The following is a 13,540-nucleotide window of genomic DNA, read 5'->3' on the forward strand; positions in this document are numbered from 1 at the left end:
CTGAACTGACTTAAATGTTATTGTATTCAGCCTTTTTTACATTAGAAGTTAAGTAGATATGAACCGGAGGAAGGCAGGGCATGAGAACCAGCCTTGGAAAGCCCATGGCTCCACAGGAATTTAAAGAACTCCTCAGATGCTTTCAGTTAACCCTAAGAAATTTTTAACATACCCAGTTTTGCGCACACCATTTGCAATTATGCATCACCACAGGTGCTCTCAACATGATTCTTCCCTATAAAAGTACTAGAGAAGCATGCTAAAGCCTGAATTCTGTAGAAAAAAAGATGAACCAAGAATAAAAGCTAAGCTGCCAGTTCTTCATAGCAGGCACTAACCTCATTCTCCCTTGCTGTAATCACTGGCAGATCAACACAGAACTGAAGAGACAATGTATCCCAAATTTCCAAGTGGGCAGCTCAATTACCTTAACTCCTTTCTGCTCTGGAAATACATTATTGAGGGGTTAGGTTTCCATTTTTCAGTAAATGTGAACTTTCAATAACCTTTTTGATGGGGGGGGAAATTAATGAGAAACTTTGAAGACAAAAAATGGTTCAATTTCAGATCGTGCTAAATGAAATTAAAGTTGAAATTTCTCAGGGGACTAGTTTTTCATTTTTCAGTCATCTCTAGTCTAAAATATTCTGCAGTCAGTAACAGATACATTTCTAAACAAGTTTTTCTTTTGGGGGGGGCTACTATTTATCACAGTTTCCGCTCTAAATCCTTGGCTAAAAACAATAGGCATATGGATTTAACTATACCAGTATAGAAAGGGGAATCAGCTAGACTGGCACTGCATCCACAATAGGCGGGTTGTACTGGTAGAACTCCTTCAATAACAAAAATCATACCCCTAACCAAAAAAAGTATATCAGTACAAGATGTGTGTGTAGACCAGGCCTAATACATAGAGTAAGAGTTGCCAATATGGAATAGAAGCTTTAGCTGCCAATCTCTCTCTCTCCATTATATTTCCTTACTCAGTAACATTTCAAAATTTTCAAAATTCTTGCAGCTACACCCTCTGCTACTCAGCTATTCATTGTTTTCCAGCAGTGGAGGATTGAAAGAGGTTTATTTTGCAACCTTACACATAGCCAAAGAAAATGCACTCAGAAGAGCCTTAAATCAGAAACCATAAGAATCTCACACACCGTAATAATCTAACCAGGATCTTTAAACAGATTTGATCCCTCATACATTAAGGGTAATTGAACAAACCACTGCTCAAGATGAAACTTGTCCCAAATACTTCCTTTACTTATCCCCTCTCCATTTCAATTTAATGTAGGGCCTTTAGCCTTTAATCCTTTTGGGGAAAGCTGCCTGCCCCCAAAGTGCATGTATGATTGACTCAAATTCAATGTTAAATACACATGCAGAAATTAAGGCCTCCCTGTTGCCTCCTCATACAGAACCACCCTCACTATGGGGCTGGGGAGCTGCCATTCTCTCCAACCCTTCCTTACCTTTAACCTGTTTAATTATCTTTCCCATCTCCCTCCCTACCCTACCCAACTCAGTCTCCACCCCAACACTTTTATTCTCCCTTCATACTCTCCCACAGCCTCCTGTTCCCACCCCATTGCTTAAAACCACCTGCTCACACTTTTCTCCTCATTCACAGTTGTCTACAGCTCACAAATATCCTCTGCCACTTTCCGTTCCACTGAAACCACTACCTTCCTGAGACTTTTCAATCTTCCACTTTCTCCCAACCACTGCACTCCCTGTCTCCGGATGTACCTCTTCAGCCTCAGCATTCCCTATCCAGTTCCTAACTATGGACAGGCAGCCTGGATTCTGCCCAATTAAACAACAGTGGGTGATGGCAGCCATCTTTACTAGGGACAGCCTCAAGCTTCATTCAAATACTGTATGGAAATTGTGGCCATCTCAACTGAGGGCAGGTTTGCTTCAGCTCAGCTGAAGATTATTCCTGAATAAAGGAAAAATTGTGATTTTGAAGCCAGGAATCATGAGACCATGTGAAACTTTAAAAATAACGAACTAAATATTAATATTGCAAGATCTGTAGTAAAATCTCAAAAGCTGGCATCATGTATGACATTTTACACATTTCAGCAAATGGATGAATCTTTCACACAAAGGCTGCAGAGACTTTAGATCCCAAAATGTGATTCTCTAACTTGACCAGAGAAGTCTTCACTCAGAACAAGATAGACTGTGGCATGCTGGGACCAGCGGTATCTAAAGGCTATACTTATATGTTAAAAATAAGGACAAATGCCATCTCAATTTTACGCAAATTGTATGTGGTTTTGGAGTTCCTGGCAAAATACCAATATACCCCTCAGTTGCACAAAGTATGGGGCAAGACAATTAATTATTAAAAATATGTATTACTGTTTCTCCTCTCTTGCGCGCCTGTGTGTGTGTGTGTGTGTGTGTACTAAACACACACATTGTTTCAGCAAAAGATATCACATTACCTACACTGTTCATGTCTAATTGTCTGGCATATGAGAAAGAGAAACTGATTTTCAAATATTTAACACAGACTGCTGTTATTATGCATAAACTATAAAATATGATTAAAGTCTATATAACAATCATACCATGGATCCATAAATATCACGTTAGATGTGGTTATTGACATGTGGAGGCCATACTGAATATACATTTACTTACAAAGCTGTATAAGTAGTAATGTTTTTCATTTGTGATGTTTGATTAAATGTAGAACAGACTTAAGCTAACACCATACCTTTAAAAATCTACCCTTTTACACCAGTATAACTATATCAGTTAGGGGTGTGAATTTTTTAGGCAGTAATTATGCCAATGCAAATGCTGCAGTTATACCAGTATTGCTTATTTCACTTACTGAACCAGAATAAGATATATTCTATAATGATATAACTACAGCCTGGGCTATACTTAAGTTTTTCTGGCATAGTTGTGTGGGTTAGGAGTGTGCAGAAAAACCAGACCCCTACCCAACATAGCTGTGCCAGCAAAAGCCCCAGTTTACATGCAGTTATAGTGGCAAAAAGTTATTTTGCTGGAATAGCTTATTTCATCTGGAGAATTGTATAAACTGGCAAAGAAACTCTCTTCCTGGTAAACTGGGTCTCCACTAGGAAGGTTTTCCTGGCTAGCTATACAGTACTGGCAAACTCTTCCTAGTGTAGAGAAGGCCTGCATCCAGATTAGGTTTTAGAGGTGGTACTAGCCCACTGGGGCCCGAAGCAGGAATATTTGGAGGGCCCTCCTTACCCCTGACCCACTCCAATAGGGTCGAGGCAGTCAGGGAGCAGATGGGGTTGGATAGGGGATGGGGTTCTGGGGGGCAGGGAGGGGTGGTTAGGGGCAGGGTGTCCCAGGAGGGGGCAGTCAGAGGACAAGGAGTGGGGGGAGGCGTTGTATGGGTTGGAGGTTCTGAGGGGGGCAGTCAGGGGTGGGAAGTGGGAGGGGGTGGATAGGGTTAGGGTTTGGGGATGCGCAGCCTTCCCCACCCGGCCCTCCATACAGTTTTGGAACCCCGATGTGGCCCTCAAGCCAAAAAGTTTGCCCACCCCTGCTTTAGCCAATCTGCTTCTCCCTCACTCTCCCCTGCCTCTTGAACTGGTAGCTGCGTCACTGCTCCACCCCTCCTGCAAAAGCACACTGACTCCTGCCATTCTGCTACTTTCTTCTCATCAGAGAAGAAGCCAGTGGCTCCTCAGGTCCACTTTGTCCATTCACTTGGACAAAGTTTCTGCTCAGCCTGGTTAAGCAGACAAGTGGGTTTTTTCAAGCCCTTTTATTATCTAGCTCATTTCTATTCAACATCTATTATATGAATAAGTCTTAATTTTTAGTATGTTACTTTACATCAGTGCCTGCCAGGACATGTCCAAATAACATGTTCAGGTCTGTCTCAAACATGCTGAGGAAGGGAAACAAAAGGCCACCTGACAGAGTAATTCAAATGGAAACAAAGATTACCTCATGGTTTAGCCCATGAAAATTTAGAATTGCGTTTGTTTCTAAACAGAGTTTGCAAAAAGAAAATCTGCTGATGCGTATGCACTGACTAGAGGATGACATAATATTAAGTGCCGGGAAGACCTGGGACATTTGGACTTCAATTAAAAAAAACCAGGAGTTACAAATGAGGGAGGTTTACTCAGAGCCAAACATTTTGTGGCACAGAAAAGAGAGACAAGTTTAGGAGGTAGGATATTAAGGATTTTTCTACCATGCTCAAAATGCAGATCATATTTCAGTACTCCATAACTATGCTTAATGGAACTCTAGCAATGCTTTCCATAGTATTTGCATCGACTTAATTATTTCTATCTATCTTCCATTTTTAATTTCTGTGAAGTTATTCATAAGATACTTCATTCTTTCATTTAGGCCAAACAAAAGAGATATCTGGCTTATCTAGGGCACAGAAAAGTGAGCAACTGCTTGGGAATAAGGAAACCAGGCTTAGAGGAAACTGATGTCTCATTACTTATATAATGAGGAGTCTTTAAGGTGCCACCGGACTCCTTGTTGTTTTTGTGGACACAGACTAGCATGGCTACCCCTCTGATACATTACTTACATAATGACAAGTGAGGAATGGCAAAGGCCATTTGAGAGATGGCAAGAATCAGATGGTATACAGGATACCGTTTGTTACAGGTGTATTGTCAGTTACAAAATATTGAGAAGTTCATCTATTATTTTCCAAAATAAAAGGCTGAAACAAACCTTTGATCTTGTAGTATTTGAAAATTTTTCTTTTACATGATTCTAAAAAGTCAACCACATTACAATATAGTCATGGTAGGTATCCGATAAACACATTATTGTAGAACCTCAAATATACGAAAACCAGAGTTACGGACTGACTGGTCACCCGGACACCATGTGAAAACAGAAGTAACCAATCTGGCAGCAGCAGAGAGCCCCCCCCCCCCCCCCCATGAATACTGTACTATGCATCTTAAAGGTAGGCACATCTGTGCTGCCTGTCCCCACCCCCATGCATGAGGCAACCACTTACAGAAAGACGTTGAGGCTGCCAGCCCAAGGCAGCCGGAGCGAGCCAGCACAGCAGGAGCAGCGCTGGGGTCTGCACCGCTTTCACCCCTCCTCCCCCTTCCCCCCCCCCCCCCCCCGTGCTGAGAGGGGGACGCTGTTTTTACCCCCCACCTGCAGGACAGGGGACACGCTGTTTTCACACACACCCCTGCCAAGAGGGGGACAAGCTTGCAAACTCATGCCAGGGCTGAGTAGGAAGCTCAAGGGCTGCTGAAGCCTGACATGGAGTGTCAGCTGCTAGATCTGGAGCCCAAACTGCACTTTGTTCAGAATTACGAACATTTCAGAGTTACGGACAACCTCCATTACCAAGATGTCCATAACTATGAGGTTCTACTGTAATTTGTCCAGAGTAAGCATCAACTATATCTTGTATAACAATTTGCATGCAGCCTGTGGTGTTTCTCCTTTTCAAGGTATGGCAATTATGTTTTGGCAACCAAAATTAGATAACTACCCTGAAATTCAATGGAAGTTGCATATGCAGTTGGGTATTAGCATAACTCTTGTTTTCGCACCTATGCGGCATATCTCATCCATAGATCTCAAAACAGTCTTCAAATGGGGATAATTATATTTATCCTCATTTTACAGATAAGCCAACTGAGTCACAAAATGATTAAATGATTCACCTAAGGTAATTGCAGTGTTGTTGTAGCCTGACAAAGAGCACTGTGTAGCCTGAAAACATCTCTCTTTCACCAATCAAAGTTGGTCCAATAAAAGATATTACCTCATCCACCTTGTCACCTAAGGGTACACAGAAGATCTGTCACAGAGCTGGGAACACAACTTACATCTACTGATTCCTAGTCTAGGTTCCTATCCACTGGACCATGCTACCTCCAATAAATCAGAACTGGTCTAAGCTTTTAAGCCATTTCATACAATATAGAGACACAAGTGGTGCTCCTATTTTAGGCCATACTGTAATCCAAGCATGTTGAACAGAAGTTCATCAAAATGTTTAGATTTCAAACTATTCACATATTTTAGTAAGTTTTACTTAAGTCTTGTAACTCCAATAAAACACTGGAACATCTAATAAACTGCCATTTTATATGCTTTCCAGTAAGAAGAAGTGTGACTTCAATTTTCAAGGGAGTCTCCGGCTGTGTGGAACGTCATATGGTCACATGTTCTAAAGCTGTTCTTTCTTCCAACTCAGTATTAAGAACAAACAGGAGAAGGATATTTTTAAAAACAGGACATATCTATGGTAGACAAATTCTCAATTTTGCCAGCTCTAACCACACTGCAACAAGGCTACCTTGTTCAGAAAACTGTTAGAGCATATCCATGTCTAAGAGTAATGTAATTACCAGACTACGTAATAACTGCCTCAGCCCCCAAGACAAAGTATATGGATGAGGTGTAATGTGTGGTTTGAAGGGCAGACAGAAGAGTCTTAAATGGCAATCTGTATTTACGGCCCTACTCTAGCGCTAGACTAGTAATAATATGATACAGCAAACAAAAGCCTTTCAGACATACACTGGGGTGACCAAACTGTTGGCATGTGGAATGCAATCATTAAAAATTGAAGTTCTTGGCTGCAAATGCCCCAAGATTATTACTATTTGCTGTCAGCACAGCAGGTGTCCTGACTTTCTGCTTGTCTACCCATTTTTCATCTCACACTCCATTTCACCATGAAGCTGTCTGCCTGGCCCAAGGCAGATAAAATAATCTCCTGACTCCATTCCAATTAATTTGCAATAACAACAGAAGCAAATGGAAGCAGGTTACACCACATTCATCTGATACAATGTGGCACAGCTGCTGAGCAGAAGGCTTCACTGAGAAAGTTTCTGTGGTACTGCTCAGTATTCTACTGTGTGATTGTAGCATTAGGATAATATCAAGACAGTTTCCAAATTCTTGGAATTTTGTCCATCTCAGATTAAATGGATGTAGCAGTAAGACAAATGCAGCTCTCCTGCTGCTTATTTCACATCTCTCTAGCAGTGCAAAAGAAGTGCAGTCTTCTTGCCCATTCAATCTTTAGTCCATGAGATCAGTCTGTCAACAAGGCTGCTAATTTTTTTAATACAGATCTTCAGCTGGATGAAGAGCAACTGGCTGAAGATGAATCTGAATGAGAATGAACTGCTAGTGGGAAGAGTGAAATGGTTTGATGAACTCTTCTCCTCCATAACAATCACTTTTATCAAAGATTTTCTCTGTAATATTGGTCACTGCCTGGGCTTCCCCCTAGACTCAGCATGGTACTAGGATAGCCAAGTAGTTACAGCAGCAAGACACTAACAACCCATCTGTGACTGGCCAGAAAATGGTGCCTAATGAATGCAGACCTCGCCACAGTGATTCACACATTTGTAACATCTGGACTGAACTAATGCAATTCTTGATATCATGGATCTCAGCCTGGGAATTGCAACGTCCCTCCTTTTCTTTATGTGACTAGTGGGAACAGGGTCTTGAAACACTGTCAGGGAGGTAGTGGAACTTTTTTCTAATGTACCATGCAGTCATACTAAAGAAAAGGCCTCATTCCCTTTCTTTACATGCCTATTGGGAACAGGGTCTTGAAACTACGGCAGGGAGATATTGAAATTTTTTTCTATTGTAACACACAGTCACAGTAAAGCAAAGGTTGAGAACCACTGCTCTATATCTGGAAAGCAAACTACATGCCCTGGGGCAGTTCCAGCTTGTTCAGAATGCAGCAGCTTGACTATTCAGCAGGAACATATGACCCCAACAAACCAGTCTCTGGATTGGCTCCCCACTGTATACAGTTCAAAGTCACTGTTCTGATTTTCAGAACCTTGCACAGAACTGATCCTCGCTATCTGAGAGCACATCCCTCCATCCATGACTATGATCCCCTACAACAGCTGAGTTTCACTAGAACGATGATATTGCCAACCAAACGGAATAGGTTTGTGTTTGCAGAAGACAGAACCTGCACAAGAGCTGCATCAGGAGTATGGAACTCACTGCCAGATGAAATAAGAATGACCCTTAATACTGCTGTATTCAGGACAAAATGTAAATCCCACCTGTTCGCCCAGTATTTCGCATAATAGTATCCTCATTCTCATAAATTCATTCATTACAAAATAAAATATAAAAACCCTGATCCTGCTTCTAGAGGCATTGAAAGGAGGAAGAAAACTCCATCATATTTTAAGCAATTAGATAAGATCAGATCCTACAGTGATGAGCGCCATATAAATACAGTGGAACCCCCATTATCTGATCTAATTGGGATCAGGGTCAGATCGGATAACCAAAAATCTGGATAAAGCGAAAAATGGGCGGTTGGTGTCCCGTTGTCAGCCCCGAGCAGCGGGACCCCCGCTGCTGTCAGCCCTGGGACTGGTGGTTGAGTAAATATGGAGAGCTGAATTATGGAGGCTCAATTAAACAAAGTTCTACTGTATCCAGATTGAAAGTTGGGCTTTTAAATTCTATCTTACGTTAATATCTACTTGGCACATCACTAAGTTGGCTCTAATATTAATGATCTCCAAAGAAGCAGCATTCAGTTAGCTTCTTATACTCTTTCCTTCCTGCCTCCATTCACTCACCCTCAGTTCTCACTTGAAATCTCAGGTGTGGGGTCAAATTAACGATATGGATACTTGTGAGGGGTGAGTACCCCACACAGGCCCTGAATGAGTTAATGTGGGCCTGAGAGGCCAATTATGTTACCGGCTGCACTTGGAGTCAGAGCCAGGCTTAACTGACGATGAAGCTCAGCTGGGCAGGAGCAGGCTGGTTAGTATAAAGAGACAAAGTCTGTAGCAGAAGAGGGGCTGCAGGGGAGTGTCTGCAGTGACTCGCTGGGAACAGAGAGGTTGTCAGGAGGAAACCCAAGGGGAAGAATAAGTCCTGGGACCCTACCCTGACTGGAGAAGGCTGGCAAACAGCCACGGAAACATAAAGCAGCTACTGGGGTGCAGCAGGCCTCGTGGTGAGCCCTGAAAGAAGGGAATAATTTGGACTGCCAGAGACAGAGAGACCTGGAAGATGTTCTGTGGAGGAACAGAGTAAAGGGAACTTAAGAAGTTTGAAAGGGCAAGCCTGAGAAAGATTGGGTAAGAAGGAGCCAAGGGAAATAGCAGAAAGGAGAAGGACTGCACAGACGTTGGCTGCTGGTTATAGGTTCTCTGGGCTGAAATCTGGCGTAGTGTATGGGCCCACTGGGAAGGTAGCCTGAGTCCAGAGAATGGGACTAGAACACTGGAAAGCCCTAAGGCAAGGGTGTGAAGACCAGGGGCCTGGAGATGGGGAGGCTCAAGAAATCGGACTGTTTTATGTTGGGTTTCTGTTATCTTGAAAGGGGCAACTAAATCATGACCTGGTCAGAAGGCCAAATTACAGGGAAAAACATCACTGCAGCAACGGAGCAAGCATCAGCATATGGTGCCATGCAGGGGAGAGAGATGCTATGCCACAACTACCCAGATGGAGGTTCTTCTGCTGCGTGACCTTCCTTTGCAATGCTCAACTGATCAATATCAGCAGCAATGGAATCCAGTAATTCTACCCATGGGTAAGGAATGAAAGAAATTGCTGCAGTAGGTGAGAGAGAAGTTTTAAGTCAGCCATGGATTATTCAAACTACATGCACACTTCTGACTAAGGAGTAGGGGAGGACACGTCCAAGGTCATGAAAAAAATCTTTCCTTTGTGCCAATCTCATCCTTACTAACATATATCACTATTACACAACAGGTCCAGACAAGCAAAATTAGACAGAGCAAAACATGAACACACATTTATCTACTGCACAATATATTTTCTATTAGGAAGAAATGTATGCATTGAAATTTGCCCACACTGAATAAAAAATAATTCACTTTTGAGCTCAGTTGTTCATTGGCCGCTTTTGAACAAAGACGCTTTGCCAAATTGTGCATGGTAATGTTGCAGGGTGGAGTTATGCCTGAAGGAATTAAACTCAGACAACTCTGTTCAGTTCATCTGATGCTTAAACAATGTTTGTTTACAGTTTTTCCAGTGGTAAATGAACAGGACTATGAACTAATGCATTATTCTAATTCACCCAATCCACTAGCTACTTGAAGGTTTCATCAAAGATGCATATAACCAACCAAGCCGGAGTTCACTCACATTCATATAGTGAGATAATATTGTGCAAAATGGCTTTAGGCATTACAACTTTTGATCTAAATCCAAACTACAGCATTAGGCATACAGCAAATGTCAAGTATACTATACGCACATTTGAGAAAAGGCAAGTAACTGTGCTACAAAGACAGGTTATGACTGACAGTGGCATATATTAACAGCCCTTGCTCGGCCACGGAAACACTGGGGAGCAAAGCCCTTTTACTTCCCTGTCCAGATTGTACTCCAGCCTTGGGGGAGGGAAAGCAGAGTCTATTTGCAAGATACTAATCCCCGAGAGCAAGTGGGTGGGGAGTGGAAAGGACCACAAATGAGAAAAGCCCTGTCTCTTCTGTCCCAACTCATTTTTGAGAACTGTTGCACCTCCCTACTGTAGAGACTTTGATGCTTTCAGACACTGATTTTTCTTGATGTGAATAGTTTTCCTAATTTGTGTTGTGATTATAAAAACAGTTAGGTTACAAACCACTATTTAGCAGTAATCATGCTAATAAAGATCAACATCTAAGCACGCGTAAGTCTATTCAGTATAGCATCAGGACAGTTTTCATAAGTCTTTGCCCGAACAAATTTACAGATGCCACATATCTTTCAATTTCTGGTATCTTAATATCCAATTATATTCATTTATACATATCAAAACACAAATCCCCCCACACAACTTTCCACTTATCTCTATTCAAGTATGCTTGTAGTACAAACTACTATTCAACAGCAGTCCCACCAATCCCATAAATTATATAGAAAGGAATATCATATTTCACAAGAAAGCTAACAGCATGAAGCTTTGGAACACACAGGTGTGGAGAAGAGCAGGTGCACATCCCAGCACTGAACAACAGGTTGTTTAGCAGACATTCCTTAGCTGAAAGAACTACAATGCTCTCTATTCTGGACTAAGTGTGTTTGGGAGGGAAAGTTCAAAGGTGATTAACTCTCAGAGTGGTAATTTTAAGAATGTCTATTTTGTTCCCAAACCTCCTATAGTAAATACCTTTTTGACAGATAAAGTCAATTGACCTTTGCTTTACAGAAATCCCTTGAACACTGCCTTCAAAGCTTTAACATTTTCTCTTGGGAGGTTTATTGCACTGTGAAATCTGTTTTTACCAAATATACAGAGATACAACTAGTTTTTAGAGGCAGAATTCTTCATGTCAACCACATATGGACAAATAAAATTGATATTACACATCAACATGTTCATCAAGTTTACCATCTCCGGGAAGGTAAGTGGAACATATATAAGAACTTCAAATGGCCCTCTACTGCTGGTTCTAGTCATTGAAATACACTTAAAACTGTGCTTCTAATAACCACACTGTTCATAAAACCTTAATTTCACTGAACAAACACATTTATATCACAGGAATAAAGAACAATTGTTCTACAGACGACTACTTTATTTTAGAGCAAGTATTGGGGAAAAAACAAATGTCAATTTAACCATAGGTTTGTGCAACCATTTATATAATAAACCATACATTCCGATTGTTTGAGGACGTGTAAACATTAACCACAGTTGTTTAAATCATTGTTGTAAATTCTCCTTTGTAGTTTTTCATATTACATAGCGTGCTACATTAAAAAGTGTTCTAGTTTAAATGACATTCTATTCTAATACTGGTTTGGAGAAACCTTTCTAACCTATCTGAAACTAGTATATTACTGTCAAAAGGTTTGGTTTGCCTAACAGCAAACAAGCATAAGAAAAAAATTCAAAGTAACTATTACATACAAGGCTCTAGCTAAAGGAAAACTGCATGTTGAGAATGCTTAGCCACCACCAGCCCAGTGAAATTTTCCCATCCTTTTAAAGAAATGTATCCAGCCACACAGTTTTATGGTTTGGGGTGGTTTTCTTGTTTTTTTTAATGAAAGTAGTACTCACACTATTTGGGTGCTGAATGGCAGCTTCATGCTGCAGTCTCACCCTCTGTGGCATCATCACATCATCCTGTAATAAATAGCACACTGTTACTGAACAGAAAAAGGGTCACAGTACAGTACTCAACACACACTAGAATATGTTGTTAGGTTAATAATCATTTCACTGGCCTGCTAACAAAGCCTTTTTAAAAATACAAAGGCACCAAATATTAAAACCACTTTGACCATTGTTTGGTTTCCTTTAAAATGGACTATAACAGAGATAAAAGGTATTTTAAAAGGAACCTAATAAAATTTTGCAGAATTAAAAATTAGATGTTAGGCATTATCCCTCTCTTGGGGGTCTCTAGGAACACGCTTGAGTGAAGATCCTCTATCTGCCACCCCCTCCGGAGCATTTAGACCATTCAGCCCACTAACCAGCCCCTCCAAACAGTGCTGAGCTCTCAGACTCCAGCCACAGGTTAAACACACCATTACCCAGAACACTACCTGAAGGTGTCAGTCTTCTGGTTTACCTCCTCAAGGGGCACATGGTAGGTATAATGCATTAAATGCACAGACACTTTGCATAGGATTCTAGCACACTATTGCTCTTTACTTAAGCATGAGAAATACAAAGAGTACAGATGATATAGGAAAAAAAACAAATATCCTAAATGCAATGCCCCTCACTCAAGTCTAGCTCATCCATCCATTGGGAATCCTTGGGGGAAGTAATCTGTGTTCAGGTATGCAGATATTCTCCCCTGCCTCATCAGGCTCTGGCAGCAGCTTCCCTTAGAACAGCTGTTCTCAAACTGTGGGTCAGGAGCTCAAAGGGGGTTGCGACAGGTCACCGGAGCTGGCTTAGACCTGCTGGAGCCCAAAGCCAAAGTCCAAACCCCGCCGCCTGGGGCCAAAGCCTGAGCCCCACCACCCTGAGGGCTTCAGCCCTGGTTGGTGGGGCTCAGGTTACAGGCCCCCTGCTTGGGTCTGAAGCCTTTTGGGCTTCGGCTTTGGCCCCCCAGCTCAGAGCGGTGTAGCTTAGGCTTTGCCCCCCACTTCCCCCATCTCAGGGCGGTGTAGCTCAGGCTTTGCCCCCCTCTCCCTCCGGGGCAGCGGTGCTCAGGCAAGCACAGGCTTCGGTCCCTCCTCCTGAGGTCATGTAGTAATTTCTGTTGTCAGAAGGGGGTCACAGTGCAATGATGTTCGAGAACCCCTGTCTTAGAGAGAGCCAGTGAAAGTGGCTGAAGACCTAGTTCTTCAGAGAGTGGGGAGCTCACCCAGTCTAGGACATTTGTAGTTGAATAGAGGACTATCCCTAGTTAATGAGTCTCTTTGGAATTTTAGTCCAATATGGAGGCAAAGAGACCTCAGAGAGGCAGTTAGCTCCCTCATTCAAAATGGAGTTTGCGTCTTGGTAAAGATACATACAGAGTTCACAGTCTCACACAGAATTCATAAGTGGTATACACAAATCTCCCAAATTCCCACAAGA

At 42.0% G+C, this 13,540-nt stretch overlaps 1 protein-coding gene across 2 annotated transcripts in view; it reads right to left on the bottom strand.

The window, feature by feature from the left end:
• QTGAL (queuosine-tRNA galactosyltransferase) overlaps positions 1-13,540 on the bottom strand; it is a 287,216-nt gene that overhangs the window by 229,263 nt on the left and 44,413 nt on the right. For both annotated transcript variants that reach the window (XM_077833125.1, XM_077833124.1), the window contains exon 5: positions 12,062-12,127. In XM_077833125.1, the coding sequence (XP_077689251.1) occupies positions 12,062-12,127 (66 nt within the window). The remainder of the gene's footprint in view (positions 1-12,061; positions 12,128-13,540) is intronic.

Source organism: Eretmochelys imbricata, chromosome 14, assembly GCF_965152235.1.
Source record: "Eretmochelys imbricata isolate rEreImb1 chromosome 14, rEreImb1.hap1, whole genome shotgun sequence".
Classification (NCBI taxonomy): Eukaryota; Metazoa; Chordata; order Testudines; family Cheloniidae; genus Eretmochelys; species Eretmochelys imbricata.